Source organism: Aspergillus heteromorphus (assembly GCF_003184545.1).
Source record: "Aspergillus heteromorphus CBS 117.55 chromosome Unknown BO70scaffold_22, whole genome shotgun sequence".
NCBI classification, from domain to species: Eukaryota; Fungi; Ascomycota; class Eurotiomycetes; order Eurotiales; family Aspergillaceae; genus Aspergillus; species Aspergillus heteromorphus.
The window spans coordinates 455,238-472,759 of record NW_020290427.1 but is presented as its reverse complement, the minus strand read 5'-3'; the positions used below and the strand labels follow the sequence as shown (position 1 = coordinate 472,759).

At 54.1% G+C, this 17,522-nt stretch overlaps 5 protein-coding genes across 5 annotated transcripts; 3 read left to right on the top strand and 2 right to left on the bottom strand.

Annotated features, from left to right (window-relative positions):
• Window positions 1–1,321: 1,321 nt before the first annotated feature.
• On the bottom strand, window positions 1,322–2,867 carry sho1 (osmosensor SHO1). Its single transcript, XM_025537803.1, has 4 exons — window positions 2,507–2,867; window positions 2,279–2,434; window positions 2,104–2,226; window positions 1,322–2,043 (listed from the first exon to the last, which is right to left on the bottom strand). The coding sequence occupies exons 1-4, from the start codon at window positions 2,642–2,644 to the stop codon at window positions 1,519–1,521; spliced, it is 942 nt and encodes a 313-aa protein (XP_025397269.1). The 5' UTR covers window positions 2,645–2,867; the 3' UTR covers window positions 1,322–1,518.
• A 2,231-nt stretch (window positions 2,868–5,098) lies between these two features.
• On the top strand, window positions 5,099–5,508 carry BO70DRAFT_364221 (uncharacterized protein). Its single transcript, XM_025543753.1, has one exon. It carries the CDS (start codon window positions 5,171–5,173, stop codon window positions 5,441–5,443), a length of 273 nt encoding a protein of 90 aa, XP_025397268.1. The 5' UTR covers window positions 5,099–5,170; the 3' UTR covers window positions 5,444–5,508.
• Window positions 5,509–6,616: 1,108 nt separating this feature from the next.
• On the bottom strand, window positions 6,617–10,753 carry BO70DRAFT_354609 (uncharacterized protein; the record flags this gene model as incomplete). The annotated part of the gene is made up of 12 exons (XM_025541875.1): window positions 6,617–6,763; window position 6,827; window positions 7,038–7,320; window positions 7,415–7,658; window positions 7,993–8,057; window positions 8,096–8,231; window positions 8,296–8,397; window positions 8,449–8,885; window positions 8,944–10,158; window positions 10,223–10,358; window positions 10,539–10,607; window positions 10,715–10,753. The coding sequence occupies 12 exons, from the start codon at window positions 10,751–10,753 to the stop codon at window positions 6,617–6,619; spliced, it is 2,874 nt and encodes a 957-aa protein (XP_025397267.1).
• A 1,530-nt stretch (window positions 10,754–12,283) lies between these two features.
• On the top strand, window positions 12,284–15,197 carry BO70DRAFT_102717 (carbon catabolite derepressing protein kinase Snf1). The gene is made up of 4 exons (XM_025537801.1): window positions 12,284–12,865; window positions 12,953–13,788; window positions 13,851–14,462; window positions 14,514–15,197. The coding sequence occupies exons 1-4, from the start codon at window positions 12,453–12,455 to the stop codon at window positions 15,059–15,061; spliced, it is 2,409 nt and encodes an 802-aa protein (XP_025397266.1). The 5' UTR covers window positions 12,284–12,452; the 3' UTR covers window positions 15,062–15,197.
• On the top strand, window positions 15,198–17,503 carry BO70DRAFT_102718 (uncharacterized protein). The gene is made up of 3 exons (XM_025537802.1): window positions 15,198–15,402; window positions 15,451–15,466; window positions 15,517–17,503. The coding sequence occupies exons 1-3, from the start codon at window positions 15,334–15,336 to the stop codon at window positions 17,457–17,459; spliced, it is 2,028 nt and encodes a 675-aa protein (XP_025397265.1). The 5' UTR covers window positions 15,198–15,333; the 3' UTR covers window positions 17,460–17,503.
• The last annotated feature ends 19 nt before the right edge of the window (window positions 17,504–17,522 follow it).

The window sequence follows — 17,522 nt, the reverse complement described above, 5'->3', positions numbered from 1 at the left end:
TATATTCCAGCAACGCTGCGGGCGAACTAGATCCCTTGGCCCTCCCCATTTCACCACCACCACCTCTTCCAACCCATGCATGGACCTCCGGATTCCTGCGTTTCAGACCCAGGCATCCATTCCTCTTGGTAGTGTTTATCCGTCCTGCATGGTTATTTATCTATATCTCCACTGGAGCTCCATTCTGGCTGTCTCAGTCTGGGACGGTTCATTCCAGACGCATTACCCCCCAACAATATCACTGATATTACTATATCCTCTGATCTGAGTACCAGATAGCGGGAGCGCAACATCAACAAACAACCAACCATACCGAAGCAACCTCCGACAGGTCCGCTCCGCGGCCAGACCTTCTATTCAAACTCACCGAGTCTTCTTCAACTTCTTTTCTTATCCAGATCAATGAACGCGTTACCCGTGACTGACTGACTGACTGACTGACTGACTGACTGACTGACTGGCTGACTGACTGACTGGCTGACAGACTGACTGGCTGACTGACTGACTGGCTGACAGACTGGCTGACTGAATGACTGTCCAATATCTTCAAAGACGAGAATAACCCTCCCTTTCCTGGTATATGCCTGATATATCAGATGTGAATGGATAGATAGGGGTCAGACTATCTTCCACTGTTCACCTACAGGGAAGCATTCAGAGTTCCAGGTCAGAGTTCTGACAGCTCCAGTGATAGTCGTGGCCGGGGACTCGGCGCACGTGGCAGCGGGCGGGAATCGGGAAACCGGGAAACGGTCAACGTCGACTATCCATCTAGCCCTGTCAAGGCTTGTCTGTCAGTCATATCACAAAACGCCTCGTTGACCATCTAGGTAGATTCTGTAGATCTCCGGATTCCTCGTCAGGTCGACTGCCCCTGGCTCTCTCACTCGAGACAATATGGCAATACGTCTACAGTCTATCTAGGTGGCATAAAGTCCAGCTAACCACCTTACTCTCTTTACGGGCAAGTAATAAAGAGCATGGAATTTCAACACGTACTCGTTTCCAGTATAGAGAGAGATAGAGAGATAGATAGATAGATAGATAAAGGAGACTTGGAAGCGTCTGAGACGAGGTGAGGTGAGGTGCTGGGAGACATGACATGTACAGAGAGTTCAGGGCCATAGCGAATCAGATCAGCACAGCACGCAGATACGATAAGATAGTAGTCCGGCCGACAAGACGGTCGACAAATGAATCAATATGCCAACACGCACAGATGATAAAGAAAAGAAAAAAGCAAACAAACAAACAAGAGAATGATTGCCTCGACTGAGCGACATACAAATAGAGCATCAAAACAACAGCAGCAAGAAAAAAAAAAGAAGAAAAGAAGGCCATCAAGACGTAACGGGACTTTGTAAACCAGAATCGCGCCGAGTGATACTACTCGAAGGGTATCAAAAACTGATTTTTCTCTCGCCCGCAAACGGGGGCGAGATCCAAGACAGACCAGAAAAGACAGACAGAAACAAAAAAGGAAAGGGACGTGACACCGTGTCTTGTTCCGCGCTCTGATCACAACAGGATCAGGTAGTTGGATGGAGCAATACCGGTTTCTCCGCTGGGTTTCCTGGCCTGCCACCATCTTCCGCTCACATCTGATACCTCTAGGATTTCGTGCTTGGCGAAGCTGATTTCGTTGGCGTCTTCGGGGTTGGCCTCGTAGGAGTAGATGGCCTTGGCGCGGTACGGGTACTCGGTCGGCTGGGGTACCTCGTCCGGCGGAGGAGCCGTCGTGCCAGGGGCCAGGTTGGTGGCCGACTGGTTGGCAAAGCGCGGCTGCGAGCTGCGGTGCTCGGAGCCAGCGGCTCCTCCGGGATAGCCCGACACGGGCGACGAAGTCTCGAAGCCATTGAGTTGGGCGGACGTGTACATCTGCGGTGGCTGGCTGGAGGTCGTTTCAGGGCGGTTACCGAACGCGGTCGACATAGGCCTGCTATTCCCGTACGAGCCAGCGCCTTCCTTCTGGAGGGCAAACGAATCGATAAAGCCGCGGTGAGTTGCCTGAGGGCTCGAGCCGAAGTAAAAGATCCAGATAATCTGCTCGAGCGGTCAGCCACGTATTCTCCCGTCAGTTGGACCATAGTCGTCGTCACTCACAATAACCATAGCCAGGAGAATAAACCCAGCTCCGGCGGCTTGGTTGGCCGCATTATTCGAATATACTAACGAGTTGATCGAGATAGTGGTAATGACCAGACCGGCGGAAAGATACCCCACAATCTGCTACTGATCAGCCTGATGGACATGGGCCGAGGCAGCCAGAAGACCCTACCGCGATGTTATAGACAGTGCCAGTGTCGGTCCCAAAGACGATCATCATGCCCACAATGCAGCAAAACGAGTAGGCGACGGCCCACCACGAATAGGTGGGATAGCCGCCATGGATGCCGGTGATGATGGACGAGATGAAAGCGATCAGCCATGCGAGCTAAACAGAGAAGAGGGAGGATTAGCCGCAAGTCACGGTGCCACAACAGACGGAAGGGCCTGGGGCACATACGATCGAGATGGAAACTGTCGCGAGCGCAAACGGGTCGCCGAGGATATTGCTGGCTCTGAAGCGGGCCATTTTCCGTGGGGGGTCGGGGTATGTGTATGGTTTTTGGAAAGAGGGTGAACGGGAAGAGTAAGCCACCATGAATGTGGTTCAGGCCAGGTCGCGAGCGGTTATATAGAGACGTTCGGATAATGGTTTGTTGTAAGGCGCAATGCGACGATGACCTCAATGTCCCGGCGGTGTACTGTATAACAACGAGGGGGGCGGTGTCCGGTACTTTATTTGGTGACGCGGCGACGAATTCGACAACGAACCGGAGATTGAGAATCGTGGACCGGGGCAATGACTGTTTTTACTCGACCAGAGGGAAAAGATATCCGACTACCACGCAGTCAGCTAGATTGCAAGATGGGCGAACGTGAATGAATGGCCAAGGAGCGTGCCAGTCGATCGGCGGCGCACGGAGAACATCGTGAGGAACGACAACACGAACGCCCACGGAGCCTCATGCAGGGAAGGGCCGAAAACAAAATAAGAAAACGAAAAGGGAAGGGAGATGGAAATTAAAAAGGTCCAGCATCAGGGTCGATGCAGTACATACTTCTGAGACAAGTCGGGTCAAATGAATGGCTGCGGGATGGTGAGGCTGGCGAAGGGGAGAAGCAGCAGAGTGGCACCGATCGTCTCAAACAGGCGGAGCAATATAAGAATGGATCGAGGAACGAGGGCTTGGGGAGGCTGGTGGATGTTCAAAAAAGCGCCGACAGATTCCCCCTTGCAGAGGCACGAAGAGAAACAGCAGCACCAGGCTGGAGACGAACGGCAAAGTATGAAACGTTAGTGTGGAATGGGGAGGGTGGAAGAAGAGGGAGAAGAAATGAAGGTAAGAAAGAAAGAATATAATAGAATAGAAGAAGCCGAAGAGGGGGGGTAGACAAGAGGGAGAGAGGTGGAGAGAGAGGGAGAGGAAGAAGAAAGAAAGAAAGACGGGTTGGGAACAAGAAGGCAAACAAACGAGTGAAATGCCGATGGGCGACCGAATTGGGGGGGGGGAACGATCGATGGGATGGGAATAATGGGGATGGGAGAGGAAGAGGAGGGACAGAGATGGAGATGGAAATGGAGATGGAGAGAGGCAACGCACGCCCAGACACGACAGAACGACGGAGCTGGAGTTGTGGTGGTGGTGGTGGTCCAGGTCGGGACAGGACAGGTCTCGAGCGGGAAAAGGAGATGATGATTCTGGATGGACGGGCGAGGGGGAGGGAATGGGAATTGGAAAACAAATGGGATCGAGTTTCAGAGCGGCGGTGCCTGGCCCCGGTGGGCCTTCGCGAGAACCGCAAAGAGGCCCCCCCCCCCCTGGTGTGGCCCGGGGGGGGATTGGTTAGTGGGATTATTCTTAGACTACGGAGTAGACTAACTGTGTGTCTATCTAGTCTAAGTAAAGAGTAGAGTATAGATAGTAGATAATACTCAAGACTCAAGAGACTCTATTCTGGTGCTGACGAGGAGGATAGCGTGGTTAGTTGCGAAGCAGTTTAGTGGGGTTTCTGGTAGGGTTGAGAATACGATTGACTAGATAGCAGCCACCACTGTGGTAGCCATGGTTCTGGAGGGAGTTATTTACCGTACCAGCATTTTTTTTTTCATTCTATTATTATTCCATTTTATCTTTCTATAAGACAAGAAAAGACAAGAAAAGAATAATAATATTAACCTTCACGCCTCATGGACCACAGTCCAGTCCACAAGCCCCGGGCCATCGTCATTTACTATTTACACGGGGGACCACTCAGACTCAACCAAAGCCCCCCATACACGTTCTGATCGCTAGCCCTATCAGTACATCACAAGTTAATGCCGGGGACATGGAGATGAGGGGAGACCGACCGGGACTGGACTGGACTGGACTGGACTGGGAGGGAAATGGGAAGTGGGAAATGGGAAATAGGAAAATGGAAATGACACCGAGCATCCCAGCATGTCAAAATCGAAAATCCCGTCAGAATTAATTCCACGGGCCCTCTCCCTTCCTTCAAGGTTAAATGAGATCGTTGCAATTCTCTCACCAAAAACCGGGTCCGTTCTAGTCCGCTTTGGGTCCGGGACGACACGCAACGCCGTCTTCTGGCTTTTGATTGGTCTACCGGCCCAGCGTGTCCACTACCTTGCCCACGAAGTCCGCGTCGCCGAAGTGGAGTCGCTGCGAATTATTCGGGGATTCTGGCCCCTGGGCTTTTTTGGCAAGTTGGTTCAACGCTGAGGCTGAGGTGAGGCCGTCTGTGGCGGTCGTTGGCGTGTGTGTGTGTGTGTGTGTGTGTTTTGTTGTTGTCGTTGTGGTGGTGGTGGTGGTCAGCCAGGTGTGATCGCCATGGGAGAAGGCAGAAAGAAGAAGGCATTATTGGCTCTGTGTACTCCGTACAACGTCTGTTCTCCCGGGATCCTGGGAGGTGGAGGATATAGTTAACTCCCTTCTAGATAGTCCCGTTCCATGTCTCGAGCGTCTATAGTATGTATAAGGCATAAGCCCTACCTATCCTGCTGCTACTGCTGCCACCACCCGGACTCATCCCACCTCAGTAACCAACCAGTCTCTCCCGGCCGACGGTGTACAGGCCAAAATACCCTCCCAGCTCATCCGCACCACTCTACGGAGTACTTCCAATGCTTGCACCGCACGCACACCCAGACCACATGAGACAAGGTACCAGCACCAGCATCAGCACCAACACCCGACTCCAATTCCGACCTGCACCTGCACCTGCACTACACAATTGTAATTCAAGCATAACCAAGCCAAACCAAGCCAAGCCAAGCCAAGCCACGACACCCCAACCCAGGCTGCATCAAAGGAAGAACCAACCATCCATCCAGTCCAATTCAGTCCAGCAGTGCAGTGCAATGCAATCCAGGCAAAGAGATCCTCCGGTCCGGTAGGTAGGTAGGAAGCAAAGCAAAGCAAATCAAAGCAAACCAATCCCGGAAGTTGGAGCAGAGCAGCGCAGCGCAGGCTGCACACGCTGCAAGGCTGGACCTGCAGACGGTGGCCCGATTAGTGTGTCACAGAGTTGCAGGGGGGAAGGGGAGGGGGGGGAGGGGATTCATAATCCTCTCGCACTTCAAAGTCAAATCCGCCTGCTGCTGGTCCCAGGTAAGACACTGGCACACTGGCGCATCCCGAATGGGGCAATTGTTGGACTTACTTCTTCTGCCTTCTTGACTCACCCTCACCCTCTAGCCCAGCCCTCGAGTAAGACCACGGGCCCAACACTAGACACTGGTACTCACTCCCCTCGTGTCACGGTGCCGGACATGGGTCTCTGGTAAGCTTTATTATGTATATGTATGTATGTACACCCTATCCATTATGTAGGTAGGTAGTTGGGTTATATTGTCCTGACGGGGGGTATGTATGTATGTAGGTATATACTTCGGACTTCAGTTCGTATGGGAATGGATTTTAATCCGAAACCGGGGACGGGGAATCATTTGACGACTCCAGTTCCCAATCACCACATTATCCAAGTCTACCCTGTACGCACTACGCAGCACTCGCTGTAAGTGCATTGGCAAGTAAGTAGTAAGTAAGTAGGTATGCACATAAACCTCACGGACATCAACTCTCAACTCCGAAGCAAGGGCCAAAAGTCAGACTCAAGGCCCAATTCCAAGGGCCAAAAGGTCCCCCCCCCGGTCCGGCCCAGCTTCCCCGTGGGTCTCTTGATTTGCTTTCCCATCCTTGAAATGAGTATCATCCACACACATACTTACATACACACACAATACACAATACACATACCCACACAGCATGTCGTGCCAATCTCTAATCTACACAAAGCTATGGTGTTATCCTCCAGAGCGGAGACCCACGACGATCGGTTCCGGCCTTGAGGGTCCAGGTCCAGGTCCAGATCTCTCTCCCTCCATGCATTTTGCATCGGTTCGGGATATGGCGCTCAAATAATAATGCCGCTCTCGCTCACGCTCATCATTGATGGATGATTGAACCCCGAAAGAAAGATCGGGTTGTTTCATGGTAGAACCTTTCCTTTTTTGGAATTGGAGGAGCTACAGATAGACTTTGCTATCTACTCCGTATCAAGAAAAGATTCAAGAGGTCGTGCTGCGCGCATCCTTGCCTTTCTCATGATTCAGTCCAGTCCAGTCCAGTCCAGTCCAGTCCAGTCCAATATAATCCAGTGCGCGTGGGTATGGAAGTCGGACTGATTCCACGCGGGCCATACTGAGATATGTACTCTGTACATATTGGTATATAGGTAGTTGGAAAAAAAAAAGAGGTATCATACAAATCACACTCACGCTAAGACGGAACAGAAACAATAAAAAAAGCAGCACCCATATGCCAATCCAACCACCACCCAACTCCATCCTCACCTCCCTCCTACCTTCATCCCTAATCTCCGCCCTCCTCTCCCTCACCACCTCCTCCTCCTAACCTCCCTCTCCACATCCTCCAATCTCCCTCCCACTCAGCCCAACACTCGCCGCCCCAACGAGCGCAACCTCATACCACCTCTGCAAGACTCTCGCGGACCGCACACGCAGCTCAGAGATCTGCGCCGCCTGGTCCTCCTGCGTGCGCGCCAACTGGTCCAAGCGCGGCTGGAGCTGGATGAGCGACGCAGATATCTCGGCGTCCGGGATAGGCAGGTCGTTCAGCGAGGTGAGTCGGGATGCGGTTTCGGGGAAGGCGGACGCGTAGGAGAGGACGATGGAGGCTAGGTTTTGCGTCGTTAGGTTCTCCGGGAGGGATTTGGCGGGCGTGGGGAGGAAGAGGTCTGGGAAGCGGTCGTCTGGGGGGGGGGGGTGTTAGTTTGTTTCTATTATTCTTTTGTCTATGCATTGATTGATGGGTTGTTTGATTGTGAGGGGGAGAGGGGATCGTACGAAGTCCAAGAACGTCCCTGACGGCGGGGTTGTTTCGACTCAGTCGGTCCAGGTCTCTTTCTAGGCGGAGCAGGCGGCGCGAGACGCCCTCGTCCAGAGAGGCGGGCTTTGCGGGCGGCGTGGGATTGCCGGTCCAATTTGCGTCGCCGGTCAGCAGGTAGGTCAGGCGGCGAAGACGGCTCTCCAGGAGCTCGATCGTGGCGCTGGCGACCGCGTCGTTTTCGAGAGCCATTGTGTAGATAGGCTAGGTGGGGATGGAGGTGGTAATGTTGTTTGTTTGCTGATGCCACGGTTCCGCGGGCTGGTCTGGTCTGGTCGGTCAGAGTGGAGGGATGGTGCAAACATGACATACACAAGGGGCAGCTGGCACGTGGGGAGGGAGCTTGCAAACCCCAAACAATGGTCAAACGAGACCCTGTTGATCCTCATTCTACGTATGTACGGTTGCTAACTTAGATTCCCAGTGTGGCTAGACTGCTCATTATCGAGGTCTCATTTCGAGCGCTCTAGGCCAAACCCTATAGCAAAAGATGGTATCTAAAATGGGGGTTCCTGGCTAGTATCGACAATCTAGATACTGGTGGTGTACCAAAGTTCACGCCGCCTTCTCTTCGTCCGCGTCCTCCCACATCGCGTCGACATCCTGGGAAGGTTGCACAGGGCCAGCTGTACTACTTCTACTTCTACCGAGCAAAGGTCGTCCACCTCTTTCTTCCATCTCCTGCCCCGGACCCTGTGACTCGTCGAAGGACGGCACCTGGTAGTCAAACACGTTCACGTTCACGTTCACGTTCTGTGCCGGGTTGGTCGGCGGTTCCTGTTGCATGGATGTGTTAGCAGAAATGGACCCTGAGTCTTCGCCCATTCCTTGAGTGACTGACAGATGCGCCCGATGCAGGGTTCTCGTGGCTGGCCGGATTTCTCGCACTTTCCGCTTCCTGGCACTCAGCCTCGAATGCTTGATTGTCGGCGTGCACGAAATTCTATTCCACGGTCAGTTTACAGAGTCTGTCGCCAGCCGAGTGTTACCTTACCTGGAGTTGGGGGGGAGCCGGCTCCTCCGTCTGGTTCATTGCATTGCTGTTGGCGTACACAAGTAGAACGGATTTAGACTCCTCGCGGGCCGCTTGAAGTACTTCGTCCTCTCCGACCTTGCGTGCAGTGTATCCAATAACCTCTGCGTTATCGAAGTTGGCATTGTTAGCCTGGCCTGACTCTGTCTGGCGGGACTTTGCATCGTCCGTAGAGAAGCTGATGCGCCACCATTGGGATTCGTTGGACGTGGTTGCTTCGGACCCATTCGCGGAGGCGTCCGGCACATGGCGCTTAACGTAGGTCACATGTGGTTCGGTGCACACGCCTCGCAGGGTATACTGGTGATGCGGCTGTTCGCTGGAGGAGGAAGTTTCGGTGAGGATTTTGGAGTAGCCTCGAAGACTTTCCAGGGCCTGGCCTTTCTTGATCTCCAGTTCTGTTCAATGCTCAGTCAGCGCAATAAAACTCAATGAAGACAATATGAGAAGCCCTACCCTTAAGCTTCGTTTCTATTTTACCGGATATGGCTCTCAGTTCATCCGCCAATCTCTGTGCCTCTGCATTTGCTGTTTCAGGCGTAAACGCATCTGACTTGGACAGGCTCTTCGGGAGCGTGGTGGTGATGACATCCGCGGCCTTCTCCAGGGTCTCCATGGAAGTAAGTCCTTTATATATGGACGTCTTGGATCGCGTGAAGCGGTTGATCAAGTTTTCTAGCCGGAATATCTCCTCGTAAACCCGGAGTCTCTGCGCACGGAATTCACGAGAAAGATCCCGGCTGGCGGAGAGATATCGATCGGGATAGAATACCGCGGGAATGTTCACTTCAAGGGGTTTGTCGGTACCGTCCATCTTGATGGTGAAAACCTCTGCGACATGCTCCAGCCATACATCATCGAGTTCTTCGCCCGCTCTATCGGACCACATGGTGTGATCGAGTACATCATAGAGCGATTGACCGTGCTCGCGTTCCACGAACGGAGTAAGCGTGGAAAATTCCTTATCGATCGGGGTGTCAAAGACAGAAAGCGGTCGTTTATAGGCAGTCGAGGAGAAGATGGTTGCCAACTGATTTCCCTGGTCTGCTCGGATGGCAGCTTCTTGCCAGGATTCCAAAAACTGGCCAACACTGCCTTCCCGGTCATAACTGCTCATGCTCTTCAGACTGGCAAGCGCATCGCTACTACCAAAAGCGCGACTGGTGCCATCCAAAAAGGCCATTATTCTTTGTGTTTCGTAGATTATATCGTCCCATTCAGTGTCGCCGTCCTGCGCGTCATGGACAGTAACAATCTTGGGGAGGTTGATGGGTTGTCCATTCCACCATTGGGGGTCGTGGCCGTAGTTTGAAAGAAGTCGGGTCCGTAGCATCAGGGCCTCCCTCGCCAGGGGAATCGAATGGAGGATTGTCAAAAACCCACTGAGGTATACGTTGTCTTCAGACGGCCGAATGAAAGGCGGTTCACCATCGCGCCTTTTGCGATCGGTCGGATCGGGGCTGATGATAATCTCGCGAGAGCTGGAGTTGAAAAGCGTCATCGCCCAGGCGCCTTCCTCGTAGTGGTCGCGCGTGGCCCGACTAAACTTCGAGTCTTTCGTGCTTGTGACCCCCGTCTCCTGCTGTCCAAGATTCTGGTTCAACGACATAGCCACAGCTTGCTGCAGCTCACGCTCCTCTTGCTCGGCCAGAGACAAGCCTTTGCCGGTATCTGCCGATGGGATTAGCCCAGTGAGCAGAAGCCAAGAAACATGTTCCCCCCAGGTTCCCCTCACCAGTAGTGTTTTGTGAAGGCGCAGGAGTGTTGTGTGTGTACTCGGCGCCAGATGTTTGTTCGTTTAGGTTGAGCGTAGACGGTGGGCGTGACGGGGCTGTAAGGGAAGGGTCTGGGGCTGGATCGGAGTGCTCGATCTGGAACGCTGTGAGGTATATGTCGTCAGTATGAAAGAACCAGCTTCTCCCTCAACAAAGGCAGGAGGTATGGCCATACAAGACACGTTGGGATCATTCTGATAGCTAACTGGCTATATCACGACATGCCCGACAGTCAGTTGGAGCGCCGATAACTGAAGCGCAATCTCAAGACATCACCTGCGTCTGAGGGCCCGTGGGATCTTCGAAATAGGCGTTAATGGCTTGATTGGAGTTGAGGTTGTTGGCCTGCACCCACACCCCGGTCAGTCTTTATATCTTATTGCTTGGGATCAATCGGAGCCGACCTTGAGAAAGCTTATTGCCTTTTCGCGCGATGAGCTGGTGAAGCTCACGAAGTTCGCGATAGCTTCCTCTGTCGGTTCGGAGGTCATGTCGAAGCATCCGCGCGTGATTCGTTAAGCCGGGTCGGGGGGGGGGGGGGGGGGGATGCGCCGGGAGACGATAAAGGAACTCAATAGAGCAGGAATATGGTACAGCCTAGTGAGAGCAGCAGCGCAAGAGCTATACACTATACAGGCCGGGACCGAGTCGCTGGTGGACGCTGTTTAATCGATGATCGGGACAGCTTCCCCACCACATGACAAGCGGCTGCCAAGCCCGACTTCCGGCCTGCAGGCAACAAACGGGCCTCGGTCTTGGGCTTGCGTCACTCCCATTACAGTCTATATCAATACATTATTGTTCTTCCAGGTATTCGTCCCATGGGTGTTCTGGCTGTTGGCTTTGTACATGTCACTCTGGCAGACCCGACACATGCTTTGAGCATTCTGTCTGCCTTTTATTGCCTGGCAAGTACTAGTGTGTTCCTGAATGGAATATATATCCCCCCCCCCCCCATGAACATTGTGGGAATTGAAACCCATTTGAAGTTTGCCTCCCAGCCATGGCAGCCATAAAAAGACAGTCAATAGGTAGACAGATAGCCTTCGGGAAAGCTCTGTTGCAGACTACATAGAAATTAACCTTTGTGGTAGCCCACTGGACGGTGTACTCGGGCCACAAGGTGGTGTGAAACAGGGGTAATCTGGAACCAAGCAGAATGAGGGGGCCTCAATCAAAGTAAATTAGGAATACCGCGTCTGCGACAGGATCATTATGGTCATTTTAACGGGCCATAGATATCTCGTTGGTGACAATTTAACCGAATCAGTACCCAACTAACCGACATGCCATGATTCTCGACCACCACCAGGGACTGGCAGGATGGAGATTATTGGAGGGAAATGACCACATTCCGAAGAAGGGATTTGCGTAAACCCAGCTAAATGGGCCTATGGAGCTGGTTGATGCTAGTATCTAATAACCTATTTACTTTGTATAGCCTGGCAAATTCCCCGGCCGAATCGAGACACACTGACGGCGTCTGTGCCAATTGCTAAATCGATTAGTCGCAGCTAAAGCACGGAGACTGGCTCTAGCATCTTCCTGCCCCGTTTTCCCTCCCCATCCTCCTGCCCCTTCCCCATCATCGTGGCTTTTCTTATAATCGCTCTTCTGGGACGTTCATCTCTTGGATTTTCCCGCTACTCCAGTTCGCTCCCCATCAGCAGAAGGCTATTATTATTCTCCCCCGACCTTAAGTCCCAGTCCCAGTCCCAGTTCCAGTTCCAGTTCCAGCCGGTCAACTCCCAACCACGGTTACCCAACCCCTCCCGCATTCCTCCAACCTCTCCGCCCCTCCGTCCGCCCCGCCAGCTGCTGGTGTTGATACTGTCGGTGTCGACCAACTGAACTCTCCAGGCGCTCGCTCCACTTGAGACCATCCTGCCCGGTTGTGGGGGAAACCGATCATCCAACGCTGCCATCTGTTCGGGATCTCATTGGCCTTGTCGCACGCGAGCTAGTACTCTGAAGTGAGGCGTCGACCCCCCCCCAGCCCACGACTCAGTCCGTCATCGGGAAAAGGGGAGAGGGGAGAGAAAGAAAAAAAAAAAACGGACGGTCGGGAATCTTGCGCGGGACCGACCAGACCAGACCGACCACCCCCTCCGACCCAAAATCCATCACGTCACGTTGTCCTCCTCCCCGTCCCTCCCGAACCCGACGTCGGCCGTCAACCTTTCCGTCAGGATGGCCGCTGCCTTTGACGACGAGGACCTCTCCGTTTCGCTCCCTCCAGTCCACCCCGATCGTCATCGTGACCGTCCCACCGGGACGAACCCCCCTCCTCCCAATTCCAACTCCAACATCCCCGCCATGGCCATGCCTCCGCCATCCCGCCCGATCGGAAAAGGCGGCGAGCCTCCCATGCAGTCCCCCGCGACCACCAGAGACATGCAGCGCCTCGATCAGTACCAGACCGTGAAGATTCTCGGGGAGGGGTCGTTTGGCAAGGTCAAGCTGGCCATCCACCAGCCCAGCGGTCGCCAGGTCGCCCTCAAGATCATCTCCCGCCGCAAGCTGCTGTCTAGGGACATGGTGGGCCGTGTCGAACGAGAGATCCAATACCTCCAACTGCTCCGACACCCTCATATCATCAAGCTGTACGGTACCCTGTCCCTCGCCGCGATGAGCCTGCGATCTCGATCCAGAAACTCGACAATGGCTGACTGAAACTGACTTCTCCGCAGGTACACTGTCATCGCCACGAAATCCGACATAATCATGGTCCTGGAATACGCCGAACGAGAATTGTTCGATTATTTGGTCAAAAGGGGTCGATGCAATGATACCGAGGCCCGCAAGTTCTTTCAGCAGATCATCTGTGCGGTGGAATACTGCCATCGCCATAAAATCGTACATCGTGACCTGAAGCCCGAGAACCTCCTCATCGACAGCGAGAAGAACGTCAAAATCGCCGATTTCGGTCTAAGCAATATCATGACGGATGGCAATTTCCTCAAGACCAGCTGTGGTAGCCCCAACTATGCGGCACCGGAGGTCATCTCCGGAAAGCTGTACGCGGGGCCGGAGGTAGATGTGTGGAGCTGTGGTGTCATTCTCTACGTGCTGTTGGTGGGAAGGCTGCCGTTTGACGACGATTATATACCGGCCCTTTTCAAGAAAATCGCCGCGGGCAACTTCCATATGCCCGCCTACATATCCTCCGGAGCCGCTCGGTTAATTAGGTCCATGCTGCAGGTACACCCTGTTCACCGTCTTACGATCCCCGAGATTCGCCAAGATCCTTGGTTTCTTCAAGATCTACCCTCGTATCTACAACTGCCGCCAGAAGACTACATCGTTACCGGGGCAGATCCGAACAAGGCTATCGACCCCCGGAAGCTCGTTCCAGGGAAGCCCCTGTCGGTGCAGCACAAGATCCACCAGGTGGCTATTGCGAAGCTGGAAAGGAGCATGGGATATGCCCGCGACGACATCGAAGATGCCCTCAAGAATCCCGAACCTAGCGCCATCAAAGACGCTTTCTTTATCATCGTGGAGAACGAGATGATGCATACGAATTGTGAGTACCAGAGGCCTTTTCAATTTCATCGCACTATTATAAATCGTGCTAACCTCAACTAGCACCAACAGATGATAACATGATGGGCCCTCCCGTAACACCCTCCCCTCCACCCCCCGAACGAACTCAAAAGCCCCCGACAGCGGCCGGACGACCAACTCCTGCTCCTGCTCCGGGAACCCCCCCTGGTCCTTCTACTCGGGCGCGGAGTGGCTCGCAGCGCCAAAACTTCCAAGTGCCGCCGCAGAGTGACGCGGACGACCTGACGGTGCCGCGCGTGAGCCATGTCAGAATACTACCAACCAGCATACCTTATGTCCATGACCAGCTCATGGAACAGCGTGAGCGGGACCGAAGAACGCGAGCCGCGGGTCGAATGCAGACACAGGGTGGCGCAGAGTCCGAAAGGGACCCTCGCGCCCAGTACGAGGGTCATATGGAGGAACGAGAGGCGACCGCAAGAGCTTTGAAGCCCCATTCACGCAGCATTATAGATCTCGACAAGCTGCGTTTGGAGCCACCCGAAAGCCGTAGCGCCCCGCATCAGCCCAAAAGATCCCGCAAGTGGCAGTTTGGCATTCGATCGCGCAATCAGCCCTACGAGGCAATGCTCTATCTCTATAAAGCCATTGAGGCGCAAGGTGGGATCTGGGAGATTCAACCCACCGGTGCAGGTAAGCTTTTGTCCGCACCTCGAAGGCTCAAAGACTAATGTGTTATTCCAGACAGCCTGCAGATCGGAGTCGACGACCCTGATCCAGATCAGCCCGCCCCGCTGCAAAGCAAGTATCCCGACCTACCATCGGACTACTACATCCCCAAAGATCCCTGGTTTATACGAGCTCGCCTTTTGAAGGAAGGCGTTCGAGCTCCCGGCCTCTCGGCTAGCGTGCATAGTAGCAAGAGTGACCTGGAAGAACTTCGTCGCCGTTTCATCCTTTCCAGCGCACCAGCCTCCTTGGACGACAGGAACCTTACACCGGAGCACGCGAGCGTCTCGGGCCCTTCTTCTGCCACGCAACACCAGTCCATCACGCGCATCACCTACGGCGTGTGGGTCTTCGTCGACATCCAGCTGTACCAGTTGGAGGAGAACAACTACATGGTTGACTTCAAATGCGATGGGTATCAGAACGTGATTCGCGGGCACAGCGATGGCGACTGGCATCCCATCAGCAAACGGTTCCGGAACAAGGAGAAGGAGGTCACTAGCCCTTATCCGTTCCTCGACGTGGCGTCGGATCTGGTGGCTCAGCTGGCTGTTGCTAGCTAGCCTGGGTGTTTATTGATCAAAAGGCGTTCTAGGGGGGTTCTTGGAGCATGTGGTGGCTAGCATTCAGCGTTTCTTCTTTGGTGTCTTAATGAAGGTGTACAGCGATGGCACAAGTGTAGTGGAGTTTCTTTGTCCGTAGGATCCGATCCCCGGAAGGCGGTCGCCCCGGGATTTAGTCTCCGCATATCCGCATTGCCGCCCGTCACTCTTTCTTCCCCGCAACACCGCGCATCTGCCCACCGTGTCGAGCATGCTCTTCGCACTTCAGATAGATGGATCGGTCCAAGAGGTTCAAGTGCCAGCAATGCAGTAAATCGTACACGAAACTCGAGCACCTCACAGTATGTCAACACCCGTCCCGACTCACATCCACATCTTGACCATCACAGAGACATGAACGAACCCGTAGGTGTCCCGACGCCGTTTGTGACTGCGTGTCCGTTCACACCCTCTAGACTCTAACACTAGGCCATTCCGATGCGATGACTGCGGCAGGAGCTTTGGGCGCGCGGACGTCCTTGGCCGACACAAACGGCTCCATGAGCGTTCCCAGACAACAGCTGTCTCGGACACCCCCCAGCCAGCAGAAGCTGTGACAGAGAGCCATCTGCCGAGTCCCAGTCAACCCGCGCAGGGTCTCCTAGGCCCGACTCCTTTCGAGCAGTCCTCACTGCCCGAGAACCAGGAGCTGCTGGACACGGACAATCTGATGGACTGGTTTATGCCGGACTTCTGGGCTCCATCGGCTTTCCCACTGCTCCTGACAGAGCTGCCAAACCCGCCGCAGCTGCAGGTATCGAATGGACCAAACATTCTTTCGAGCGAGGACAACGGGGCGTCCCAGCAAGAGCCTGGCAAAATAGCAAGGCAGCAGAGCTATAGGCTGATTGAGGATCTTTCCAAACGTCTGAACTCCGAGCTGCATGATTCGGGAATCACGTCGACCTTCCTCAATGCGTGTTTGCAGGAATTCTTCGAGCGGCTGTCGCCCTGCTTTCCGGTTATTCATGAGCCATCCTTTTCCTCGCGCGAGACAATTCCTCCCCTCTTGTTGAACATGGTCGCACTGGGGTCGTTGTTCGTGTGCCTGCCGGACTCGATTTCAAAGGGAGAGATGCTTTGGCGACTGGGCCATACAGCTGTGGCGACTTCCTGGCAGACGCTGATCAGCCTCCGAGGGCCTCGAGATGCATGTGATGGGGTGCAGCTGGTTCTGACGGCGCTTTTAGGCCAGCTCTTCGCGCTGCTCTCAAGTAACGAAAGCATCCGGACCACGGCGTTCGTGTGGCGCGGTCTTGGCTTTTACTGGGCCCGGACGTCCGGTATGTACGCTGTTGAAGATATGAAGGCAGATCAGATTCCTGGACGGGAAGCTCCTGATTCCACCAAGCACCTGGCGTGGCTGAAGTGGGCGACGGCCGAAGCCCAACGACGAGCGATACTGAGCCACTACATCCTTGACGGCCTAATATCGCAGGCGTCGGGGTCTCCGGCCAGCGCACGCCACCTCATCAACTCCATCAAAACGGCCTACTCGGATGCTGCGTTTCTCGCCAAAACCGCCGATGACTGGATCGTGGAGATGGAAAAGTCGACCGCAGCTCAGATACCCATCAGCGAGGTCTTCGTCTCCGTGTTCTCGCCCACATATGCAACCTCTCCTCTGTCGCTCTCGGGCTTCTCGACCTTCATCATCATCGAGGGCCTGCAGTCTCTGATATCAGATCTCCACGAAACCAGCGGACAGGTTTTTGGGGCGGTGTCAGAAACGCAGATCATCCGGGCCCTACTTAATATTTACGAGACGGATCTCTCTCGGCGACCAGCCGTCCACCATGATGGCTTCCAGCTCATGCTTCGCTGGCACACCGTTTGTCTTGAACTCGCCGTTCCCTCCGCGTCTCTCTGCAGAAGGATATGCCACGCCTACGGTCTTCCAAAACATCTTGGCGGAATGGCCACCAAGGAGGACGGCCTGCCATTTGACCTCAGCCGATGGGCAAGCAGCGCCAATGCCATGCGAGCGGTTCTCCATGCCCTGGCCATCAATCGAATTGTCAACCAGATCCCGTTCAGGCAGGCCCATGCTCCACATATCCCGGCTGCTATCTTTGCATCGGCAGTTGTCATGGGCGGATGGTGTCTAGCGCGGGAGGACGAGCTGCATGTCCGGGAAGATATCCCCTGGCAGGAGATCTGGGCTACGCGTTCGTCTGACTCGGGTCCGAATATCGAGCAGTATATCCACGAGACAGCAACTGGCATCAGGGCGCATCTGCTCAACGAGATGAACTTCCTCCAGATCAGTCTCAAGACAATCACATCCCGCTGGAGCGTATCTCAGCAGATGGCGGAAACAATCCAACAATTCGCCAACCTGGCTCGTCAATATCATTAACCGCAACATACATTCCACATATTTTTAGTGCAGCCTTAACATTAACTACACCCGGAGCCCGAT